We start from the raw sequence: 12,498 nt of genomic DNA, 5'->3' as shown, positions 1-12,498 counted from the left end.
TAAATTACTGTCTGTGATAAAATATTTTTGCCAATATATCATTCTATTTTTATATACAAAACAAAATAAGAACCACCCCTCAATATGTTCATATACCGACCCTCACATGACTGATTCATACAATATGTTATGCAAATGGTTATGGCTTCTTCATTGCTTTAGAAACCGAAAAAGAAGGTTGCTATTAAAATAAAGGTTGGTGCTGATTGACAAGCTCTTTGTAATACACATGTTTGGGTCATTTTAATTGAGTCATAAAGTTAGCAATTAAAGTCTGCTTAGATCATTTATTTCCCAAAGTATGGCTTAAACTAACAGCAATTAAACCACGGATGTACGAATATAAAGAGACTGTGTGAATATGAAAGAATTGACGGCAACAAATATATATATATATATATATATATATATATATATATATATATATATATATATATATATATATATATAGCAACAAGTACCTGCTGCAGGAAAAAAAAAAGAAAAAAAAAGAAAAAAAAAACCTATGATTGCACCTGAAACTTTACTTTTATCCCAGACGCTATATCGCTATATCCAGCATGGATTAATATTATTTTATAATATTTTTTCCCAAGAATTATAATAACATAAAATAAAAATAAAACATATATGATTTGTCAAGTAAGTTTTTGACAGAGCAATGGTGTATTTTTGTGAATGTTATATTTATTTTTACTCAGCTGTTTTCGTTTATTTAAAAAAAAAAAAAGAAAAAAGAAGATTCTGGTTTATTGTGAATTTACATCTTACAGATACTTGAATTAGAGCATTACAATCTGATTTAAATGTTTTTAAAACAAAGACAAAAGGCAAATAAAGGCAATGTTTATTTTTGCTAACAGATCATGTCTATTGGATATAAAACGCATACTCTGGCGCTGTTACGCTGTAATGCTGCAATAGCGACTGCCTCGTTTTTGTGTATTAGTCTCAGTTTAATCGATTCTGACAGCTTTAGCCGCCTGGCATATTTCAAGTAGTTAACATCGAGTCTGACAGTTACGTGCACTTCATTTTAGACACAGACAGCTTTCTCTAATCATTACCTTCCTATCTCTAATACTACTGTACCATAAATAACCATTTCATGCCCTGCCTTATTTCACATGGTAGGCTACTTGCCAATTACTATTGTTAATATTATCCTTGTCACTTCCAAGTTAAAATGTCATTTCCATCCTATAACCTGTGCAAAATCAATTATAATTCCTTGCAACATACACAGCATTTTTCACGTGGTAAGTATTCTCGAAAGAAAACTACATTCTTAAAATATCACACACACACAAACACACACACACACGCATACGCACACGCACACGCACACGCACGCACACACATACACACACACACACACACACACACACACACACACACATATATATACCGTTAAACGGTAAAGGCTCTCAATTTCTACTTCAAGTTAACAGAACGGAACAATAATAACCTATTTTTGGGGTACACTTGAGCCCTTGCACCTCTTTAGATGCTTTGCATTTCCGTGACTATTCCTAATGTTGTCCTGGCTGCCAAGTTGTGCATACAAAAAATACCTTTCTCATTGTACAGTATATGGTGCATAAATTTTCAGACCTTGTCTCCGTAGCCTCCTTTTCTTGAGGCCGAAGATTCTGACTTTGGAGAAAATATCGACCAGGTTCCCATTGCAGAGCCCCCGGTTCTTGCTAGGACTCTTCTTCCTCCTTCGATTGGGGGCGGGCCGGTCAATGTGCTGCTCCCGAGCCTGTCTCTTCTGCCGGATCAAACCGCTGGCAATCGCCGCTGCCATGTCTCAAAAAACAATTCGACACTAACTACAGGCTCCCCGGTGCAGGTTCGCTACAAAATAGTTTGTGTTGTTTGTTTTCTTTACTGACCCATGGTTTTAGCTAATGTGTCCCAGTAGTTTTTGTTTCATATATTAAATACGCGAGTCAATTCCAAATGTCTGTTTAAAGCCTTTTTTTCTTTTGAGAGATGCATTTACACAGTTTTCCCATATCTAATTCATACCAGGTCATCTTGCCAAGGTAGATATCCCTTAAACCTTGAAAGAAGCAGGAATGGGGTTGGTAATGACTATGTTTAAATTACCCATGCCTGCATATTTCATTTCGGTCCAAAGCCTATTCAGTCCAGCGACTTGGCGAGGAGTCTCAACCGGTTTAAAATCACAATCGAATCTTTCTCAAACCTAATTGCCACATTCTTATACGTGCTGAATTTCCCACGTCTGTTTTTAGAACTCAGCACGCTGGACAGCAATTTTCATACCTGTGTGCAATCAGCCACCAAAATAAAAGCAATTTTCTTGTAATTATTACTTCTGAAGGACGCCTACTTGCCATCCAGTGGTGAGTTGTGATTGCTATATCCCTGCTTAGATATTCACCAAGTTGAATTGCAATCCGCGCCAGTTTGTTAAAAAGGGGCGATTGCACCCAGCCATCATAACAGGTCTATTCCTCTTGCCCGTTTTTAACATTGTTACCTACTAGTTGCCAAAATAAACCATTTACTTAACAGGCGGTGATGTCAGTTTTACCTTTGTTTTGGTAACTTCCATACACGACAGGGTTTCCTGAAGCATTTTCATTCAAGCTGTCCTCTTCTTGTAATTCATGGTACACAGCATTTAATAAATAGTCTCTCCTGGAAATAAGACTGCTTAGATTTTCCAAAAAAGGTGACTAAGGTTTTTTTGAGACTCACAGGAGCGGATGCAAAATCAAGCCTTTATGGATACGCATTTCAAAGTGATCAACAATTATTTGTATAGGCCAATAAAGCAACAACACAAAACACGAAAGACACGGCAACAGGGTGCTCTTTATTTGTCGAGCCGAGCCACACTTCGCTTTATATCCAGACTCCCGCTCGGGGAAAAAAACACAGACCGAAGGAAAAAAAAGGCTCTCTGCTTTTGAGTGTACAAATCTGTTACCGTCTGCGAATCAAGAACATGAACAAGTATTAATGACTTACTCCTCCTTTTCCCCCGTCCGTCCTCTCACCAGTAACATGGCACAACATCGTGCCATCAGAATGATTTATCACAAGCAAGAATCTCAAATGAAAGCATACGGATGTTGCTCTGTATAGGTATGAGCTGGTAGTAAAAATCAACACTTGTAAGGCAGCTTCAGCTGAGCAAGAACAAACGCCCCCGCTTCAAAGGAGATCATACTAGGAACCTCTATAGCTACTGCATGGCACATTATTATATGGAAACTGGATTCAATAAAAGGTACTGTAACAGGAACAGTTACCAAGAGCATTCTCTCACCAGTGCTTACAGTAGCCTACAACTTAATCATTTCATATAAAAGTGCACCAAGCACGAAGAAATGCATGCAAAAAGCTTCAATTTCATCAGAAGTCATGCATTTAAAGCAAACTGGTAGTTAAAGGTACTATTAGACATCTCACTGACCCTACATACGACTGGCTATGTATGTACTCGCAGTTTAATACCAATTGTCTATTAAAGTTATATGTCAATAGCATTCACGTTTCGAGTTTTTATCTTACCATACCAAGCCGGTATGATGCTACGTTTATTAAAATTTTAGAAACGCATTGCATAAAACACAGTGTGTGTATAAACAGAAATGTCAAAACAATGCGTAACAGATTTTCGCATGAAAATAAATGGTTTTCACATACTGTAGGAGGAATGCTTAATGGAAAACTGAGGTTCACCAGAGGACAACATCGAATGCAACGCCGACTGTGCCACAGTAAAGGTATTTGTCAATCAATTGTGTTATTCATGGTTGCTTTTTTAAATTGCAAATCTTAGAATCTAATATATATCCCTGTGACATTTAAAATCGCTACCAGCTGATCTTATTTACTCGTTAATCATTTTTTTATAAACATTAAATGGTTAGATTACCTATTTTTTAGTACCATGATGATGTCTCGATTAAAATATATATATATATATATATATATATATATATATATATATATATATATATATATATATATATATATATATATATACTTGAATACATTTTAAATGATCTAATCTGCAAATTTTACAGGACCATGGTCAGCGACTGGCTTGCCTTTAGTAAAAGTTATTCTGCACCACAGTTTCAGAACCAGGGGAACGGCTTTTGTAATAATAATAATAATAATAATAATAATAATAATAATAATAATAATAATAATAATAATAATAATAATACAATTACATTTATTTTCCAGGATATTACATTTATGAATACCAAATCAAATCAAATTAAGACTCTAGCCAAACTGGTATAGTAGTACACCACGTACTGGATATAATGCAAATGCACTCCAGGTCTGTCATCACTTCTGATTTACATGCATATCACTAATGAAACTCCTACCGAAACACAAGATAAAACTCACGAGAGCCATCTGCTGTTTCTCCAAGTAATAATAAAAAGTTTTTGGATAACAAAATAGCAGACTAAAGGTAAAAAGAAGAGTCATGAAAATTCTAAGTTGCAAGCAATCCAACACAGGGTGCACTTTCATATTTTGCAATGTCGTTAATAGGCTCTGACATTACAATGTATGTATAGTATTTGAAAACATTAAGTATACCTGATACAACTGCTGAAATAATGCCATAGACGAATTAGAAAGACCACTCACAATACATGATATTCCCCAGAATATGTTCTTAAAGTCTACCTTTAACCATATTATTATTATTATTATTATTATTATTATTATTATTATTATTATAATAATAATATTACATGCTCTTCATAAAAACAAATCCTTTAAAATAACAAAGTACATGGACATTAAAAAAAAATAAGTTAACTAGATCGTATGCCTATCAACAAGAACGACAGTAAATGCCACTTATTCCCAACAACAAGCTCAGGCTGCAGTTATACATTTTACCACCAGTGGACACTATCAGCCCAACAATAATTCCACAGAATTCTGCACAGCAGCAAAGTGGTCTAAAATCATGGAGTAACACAGTAGTTTTACATAAAAATGAATTAGCCCCATAGCACAACATAACACTACATATGTACAGTAGATGTCTTCCATTTACGCATTTATTTGGACACAGATGACTTTAAGCTTAACAATACAATTAGGTGACACAAACAACAAAAATGCAGTGCAGTATGTGTTGCCAGACTACAAACATATAGGAAATAGAGTAAGAGCATTTTGAAAACCCAATCTTAGCAGGTATATTACATCCCAGAAAATACAAGCTCAAACTTTTCCATAAAATATATCACTTCCATGAAATACGATCAGTTAACACATACTAATACATGGCTTGACTTTAAGATCCAGTCTCTGCTTCAGTCAGGAAATTGATCTCTACATAATGCATGAATGCAGAAGATGTAGTAGTGAGTGTGTTAGGTGTTATTTGTACTGTAGTTTCTTTGGGGAACAAAACTGGACACCCTGTAATTCAAATATATATATATATATATATATATATATATATATATATATATATATACAGTGCCTTGCGAAAGTATTCGGCCCCCTTGAACTTTGCGACCTTTTGACACATTTCAGGCTTCAAACATAAAGATATGAAACTGTAATTTTTTGTGAAGAATCAACAATAAGTGGACACAATCATGAAGTGGAACGAAATTTATTGGATATTTCAAACTTTAACAAATAAAAAGTTAATACTTTGTAGCGCCACCTTTTGCTGCGATTACAGCTGTAAGTCGCTTGGGGTATGTCTCTATCAGTTTTGCACATCGAGAGACTGAAATTTTTGCCCATTCCTCCTTGCAAAACAGCTCGAGCTCAGTGAGGTTGGATGGAGAGCATTTGTGAACAGCAGTTTTCAGTTCTTTCCACAGATTCTCGATTGGATTCAGGTCTGGACTTTGACTTGGCCATTCTAACACCTGGATATGTTTATTTGTGAACCATTCCATTGTAGATTTTGCTTTATGTTTTGGATCATTGTCTTGTTGGAAGACAAATCTCCGTCCCAGTCTCAGGTCTTTTGCAGACTCCATCAGGTTTTCTTCCAGAATGGTCCTGTATTTGGCTCCATCCATCTTCCCATCAATTTTAACCATCTTCCCTGTCCCTGCTGAAGAAAAGCAGGCCCAAACCATGATGCTGCCACCACCATGTTTGACAGTGGGGATGGTGTGTTCAGGGTGATGAGCTGTGTTGCTTTTACGCCAAACATAACGTTTTGCATTGTTGCCAAAAAGTTCGATTTTGGTTTCATCTGACCAGAGCACCTTCTTCCACATGTTTGGTGTGTCTCCCAGGTGGCTTGTGGCAAACTGTAAACGACACTTTTTATGGATATCTTTAAGAAATGGCTTTCTTCTTGCCACTCTTCCATAAAGGCCAGATTTGTGCAGTATACGACTGATTGTTGTCCTATGGACAGAGTCTCCCACCTCAGCTGTAGATCTCTGCAGTTCATCCAGAGTGATCATGGGCCTCTTGGCTGCATCTCTGATCAGTCTTCTCCTTGTATGAGCTGAAAGTTTAGAGGGACGGCCAGGTCTTGGTAGATTTGCAGTGGTCTGATACTCCTTCCATTTCAATATTATCGCTTGCACAGTGCTCCTTGGGATGTTTAAAGCTTGGGAAATCTTTTTGTATCCAAATCCGGCTTTAAACTTCTCCACAACAGTATCTTGGACCTGCCTGGTGTGTTCCTTGTTCTTCATGATGCTCTCTGCGCTTTAAACGGACCTCTGAGACTATCACAGTGCAGGTGCATTTATACGGAGACTTGATTACACACAGGTGGATTCTATTTATCATCATTAGTCATTTAGGTCAACATTGGATCATTCAGAGATCCTCACTGAACTTCTGGAGAGAGTTTGCTGCACTGAAAGTAAAGGGGCTGAATAATTTTGCACGCCCAATTTTTCAGTTTTTTATTTGTTAAAAAAGTTTGAAATATCCAATAAATTTCGTTTCACTTCATGATTGTGTCCCACTTGTTGTTGATTCTTCACAAAAAATTACAGTTTCATATCTTTATGTTTGAAGCCTGAAATGTGGCAAAAGGTTGCAAAGTTCAAGGGGGCCGAATACTTTCGCAAGGCACTGTATATATATATATATATATATATATATATATATATATATATATATATATATATATATATATATATATATATATATATATATTATATTATTATTATTATTATTATTATTATTTATTTCTTAGCAGACGCCCTTATCCAGGGCGACTTACAATCGTAAGCAAAAACATTTCAAGCGTTATAATACAAGTAATACAATAAGAGCAAGAAATACAATAACTTTTGTTCAAGTAAAGTACAAGTTTGACAAACCACAATTCAATAATAATTCAATAATAATATATTGTGGTCTGTTTGTCTGAATTTAATAATAGTTAAAGCTTTATACTGAAGTCACAAGACACATGATAGACACAGTGTCTGTAAACAAACCCTTTGAACACAAACAGGGTTCAACCTTACCCGAAATAGCCAAATAGTTTGAAAAATGTGCTGGACTACAATATGTCTGGACTACAATGTGCCTGTACTACAATGTGCTGTACTACAATGTGTCTATACTACAGTATGTCTGTACTACAGTATGACAGGGTACCATATTCTAACATTAAGTTGGCACTTGTAACCCAGGTATACAATGTACCCTATCAAAAATATAAACATGATGAAACTGGTGTCTTTATATTCTAAAAATACAGTAGACAAAAATAAAATATAATGGTTTACAGCATACATACACTGACTGTAATATCTTAATATGCAAAACATTTAAAAAAAACATGATCAAGTCAAAAAGTAATACATTCTGGAAAACAAATATGAAACAAATGTAAAAAAAATGTATAGATGTGGTAACACTGTGCTTTTTCCCGTATGTGATACTTTTGATTTATTGTAGAAATATTAGTGATATTATAAACATTTGTGGTTTCCCTTATTGAAACCACTCAACCTCAGAATTTGCTGGTCCAATTTGTCAATTACTGTACTTATTGCAAGATATATCTTATTTATTTCTTCTTCTTATGTAGTCTACCCAACTAAATATAGAAACACAAACAATCACACAGCTTCTTTTCTGTAGTTATTGTGCGCAGTGTGATGTGTTAAAACATTATATATTCTTCCCAGGGATAACCACAACATGCTGAAGCAGAAGTACATTTATTAATTGAAAGAAGAAAAGGCTTATTTCACTCTGAACTAACCACATTTCCCAAAGGCTCCACTTAAAAACTATGAGATATTTCAATAACCACACTGTAGCAGGATAGGAGACTCAGTCAGGAAAGCTGCAGTGAAAGCACTGTTGCGCACATTTAATTACAAATACTGAACACACAAAACAAAAAAAGAAACAAAGGGGCCAAAATAAAAGGTCAAACAAAACAATACTTGCTTTCCTTTAAATGAATGATTGTGCTTGTCCAGGCTTTTTCCAAACTCCTTCCAATAACCATACACACCTGCACTTGAGGTCTTATTAACTTCATAGCCAACTCTACAGACATAATGTGCAGACAGACACGGTCACAAAATGTAAGCACTGTACCTTGTTGTGTGAATAAATGCAGAGTCTTCATGTACTGGATGTCCCATCGTCTAAACGTGGACCTCTTTTCTAAAGCTGGCTGTATTACTTTGTGAAATGTTTATAAAGACGATTGAAAATGAATTACAGTTTATCAATGAATGCTATTGTATTCAATGCAACACCTAGTACTATGTTTTGAGTTGTTCACCGGCAGGCATGTGTCTAATTTACTGCTTATTTTGCCAGCTTATTGGTTAATTCTCACTTACAACAAAATCAGCACCTTACAGTCCATTACCAGCTATAGTCAACTTCCTCTGTTTTATACCTTACCATTTTTACAATATGTTATCTAATTTGCATATACAGTAGTTATTGAAAGTTCATACAGTATTTGAGATTGGCCTAGATAACCACTGTATGCTTTTGAAGCGTTCAAACAGCCTCAAGCATACAAACCAATAGGTCTCTCTTAAAGCTGTAGCGCTCTACAGCACCTCCCTCTAGCAATGTGAATGGTAAAGCACTCAGTAGTAATGCCATGTCATTTTAATCTCATAAGCCTTTTAAGTTGCCCATGTTTAAATGCAGTGTGGTATAAAAATGCACAAGTCAAAGCTGTAATGAATTAAAAAACAACGTACACAATATTTTTTTGATTTTGTTTTTAGTTTTTGAGCTCCCCTGTTCCCCTCACTGATTTTCATCAAAAGCCCAAGGCGGCACGTACCGAAAGAAACAAACTAAGCAATAGGGTGATAACTGAAGTCAAAATCCAATCTTCTGAAATGTGTTTCATCTTAATGAGATTAGAGAATTTTAAAACTTTCAGAAACCCATCTAAGCACAAGAAAGCATCCCCTAGAGAATTACTCATAAGATAAGAACTCACTAAATGAATTAGTCTGATGTTCCCAGTGCAAAAAACACACAGAACCTCCCTGGCAAGAACTCAATGACTAATTGCCAAGTCTGGCAAAGCCAATGCCAGTTAAGAAAGAAAGAAAGATGTTATGCCTGAAGTACTGTATAAAGCTGTAGCTCAAAGATTAAAAACACTGTAATTAATATTTTACTGCAATAATAAAACTAAAGACACCTTAGTTTGGAAAACAGATATAGGCTAAGACGTTATTTTTACTCATATTTTATTACTGGATGTTTGAGTTTTGAATTTTCACAAATATATTGTACAGGGCCCTGTCAAACACTGAAACTAGTATATGATTCCACTGCATGTACACCTTTCCATAATAGCTTAAAAATGTAAAAATGAATCTGTTTTGAATCCTGTGATCTAATTCACTTGTCATTATTTGGATCTAATGCTCACACACAGTGACCTTGCCAAGTTTCAAAATGAGCAATTCCAACTAAAGTGCCTAATTGACTGTCAACAAACCACAAACTGGTCTAAACATCGACAAAACTGTCAATTACTGCCTGGGATAAGTAAAATGACTTGGAACTGTACTAACTGTATACTTCAACTGTGGAACAATCATTTGTATTGTTTTACACTCAATTATCTCTCCTTATGAACACCTAAATTCATGTAATTTCCTACTTTTTGATAACAGCATTTCAAGCTAATATGAATTATGTCTTTGAAATTGCTCCTTAGTTCATTTGACAGCTATCTGTAATTGTTCAAATGCACCAGTCAGATGGTTTCTACACCCAGTGGTTATTAACCCACATGACCACCACCAAATTCTGCACAATTCCAGCTCTACTTTAGAGCGTTCCAGGACTGAATGGCAGGGGGTTTTCATGTCAGTATTGAGGTGGCCTCGCACAACTATGAAGAGAAGTTTTTATGGGCCCTACTGACATTGTGTGGCCAGTGCCTGTTGCATTCTGAAAATCCATTGGAACCTCAGCTATTGTGGGAATAGAAAAACATAACATTTCTTTATTTAGATAAAGGCTTTATTTATTATTATTATTTTTTTAATTACTGTACGTATGTAAATGATTACAGGTGCACCATAAAGTAGGATAGGAAAAAGGTCTTTGGGGTTCTAAAGGTGTGGATTCAATCTGAAAATATAATGCAGTGTTATTTCCCCGAGCTATGTCATCACTCAATTAAACATTCCAGAGAAGCGGTGTATATATGTGTTTTAAAATATAACACTCTTAAACATTAAAACAAGTGTTTGTCTATATAAGTACAGTAGAACAAGGAAATATCTTCGATAATACAGTAAATCAGAGCGGTATGTTAGGATTGTACGTAAACCAAGTTTGATAACGTTAATCCGACATTGACAAGTAGAGTTTTCAGGCAACATAGAATTACATTTATTTGACCCAAACATGTAGTGACACCTTACCAGAGAAGTCAGAAATCAATTTGAGGGTATGTTAAAGAAACCATATAAAATTAGTTTTTGTTGAGTTGCTGTATCTGAAAAATGTGCTTTTCATGAACAAGCGCTCATTAAAATAAACAAAAATACCTTCTTCACAAAAATACCTTCAGTGTTGTTATTGTGATATCCTAGCAATACTGAAAACAAGGAATGACAATTAATACTTTCCAACAATCCTCTTAGGGACACATTAACAAGCACACTGCGATAGTTACGTTTAACTGCTCCCAAAGCTGTAGGCCTCATCGCACAAAGCTGTAGGCCTCATCGCACAGTCAACCTGCAACAGGTATCTACTCGTGCTCGCTTACCACAAGACATTCATAACAACAACAACAAAAACAAATTGAATTAATTGCTTCTGAATGTCAAGTTTCAAAAGGTTTACCATCAGGTAATATCATTGTTTAAATGTTGCCATGGAGCTCATGTGTTTTTGTTTATCTTAATTCAATAACATAATAATAATACAATTACTAAAAAGAGCCCTTCAACTTCACAGGATTCAGTGAAATGCCAGACTGCTAAATGTAATATCTAACAATTAAATTAAAAAAAGAACCTGAGAAAAAGCTCCCAATGCAAGTGGACATAATGTGTCACTTACCCTGCTGTAACCAGGTCCTTGAATAAACAGCTCTCCCTCTTTCTCTTTAACCATGCCCCTTGTTATAATTAGCTTGAGTTATTTCATAAATTGTTAATTTGAATCAGCACTTTTTTAAGACAACTGTGACAAAAAAGATAGAGTGCTTCATTGGCAGAATTAACTTTATTTTATACTAAAGATGTTAATTATCAGACCAAATTTTATTGAAACTTGGAGAATGATTGTTTATTTCCCCTCAATGACATAAAACACTGGATTACACCAGATTACTTTTTTTTTACTCTAGAGTGTTTGTAACTTTATTGGGTTCATTGTTACTTTCTGAAAAAAAAAGTTTTAATGATAATTTAAGTGCAAAGCCTTGCAACATGAACTGTTTAAACTTTCAGGAATATTGCTTTATTATTAAGGGGGAGTGATATCTGTATGCGACTCTGTTACATGGTGAACTAAACAGTTAAAGGGCCACCTGCTAGCCCACTATTCAAAATATCTCAAATCACCAGTCCTGTAAAGAAGCAGCACTAGAACACAATTCCCTTGTAATTCTATTTGCATGTCACAATACAAACTGGAGATCTGTCAGACCTGAAGTAGGATAACACATGAATACATGTGATCCCTCTGCTGATAGTTATACAGTACAGGGCAAAATAAAACAAAGCAACATTCTTAAATAGCCTTTAGCACTAATGACAGTCTCAATATGCAAATGAAGATAAGCAGTCACATTATTATTATTATTTATTTCTTAGCAGACACCCTTATCCAGGGCGACTTACAGTTGTATACAAAAAATACAAAGAATTACAAAATACAATGACTTCAGCAACCTGAGCTGCATGTTTCTATGGCAGGCAACCTAACTAAAAGACAATTCCTGAAAGCACCTTAAGACAGACTTATAACAAAATAAAAAGGGGACAATAAAAATAAAAGAATGACATTTGA

General features: G+C 35.1%; 1 protein-coding gene across 4 annotated transcripts in view; it reads right to left on the bottom strand.

The window, feature by feature from the left end:
• LOC117405706 (fibroblast growth factor 14) overlaps window positions 1-12,498 on the bottom strand; it is a 172,315-nt gene that overhangs the window by 56,255 nt on the left and 103,562 nt on the right. The window contains exon 1 of one of the 4 annotated variants that reach the window (XM_034009001.3): window positions 3,007-3,183. The exons of 1 other annotated variant lie outside the window; for it this stretch is intronic. Coding sequence is in view for 1 of the 3 variants with exons in the window: in XM_034008999.3 (XP_033864890.1) it covers window positions 1,615-1,810 (196 nt within the window). In the remaining 2 variants the exon portion in view is untranslated. 2 more of the 4 variants (XM_034008999.3, XM_034009000.3) reach the window with 2 other exon arrangements.

Source organism: Acipenser ruthenus, chromosome 9, assembly GCF_902713425.1.
Source record: "Acipenser ruthenus chromosome 9, fAciRut3.2 maternal haplotype, whole genome shotgun sequence".
In the NCBI taxonomy this organism is placed as follows: domain Eukaryota; kingdom Metazoa; phylum Chordata; class Actinopteri; order Acipenseriformes; family Acipenseridae; genus Acipenser; species Acipenser ruthenus.
This window is presented reverse-complemented; position numbering and strand designations above follow the sequence as displayed.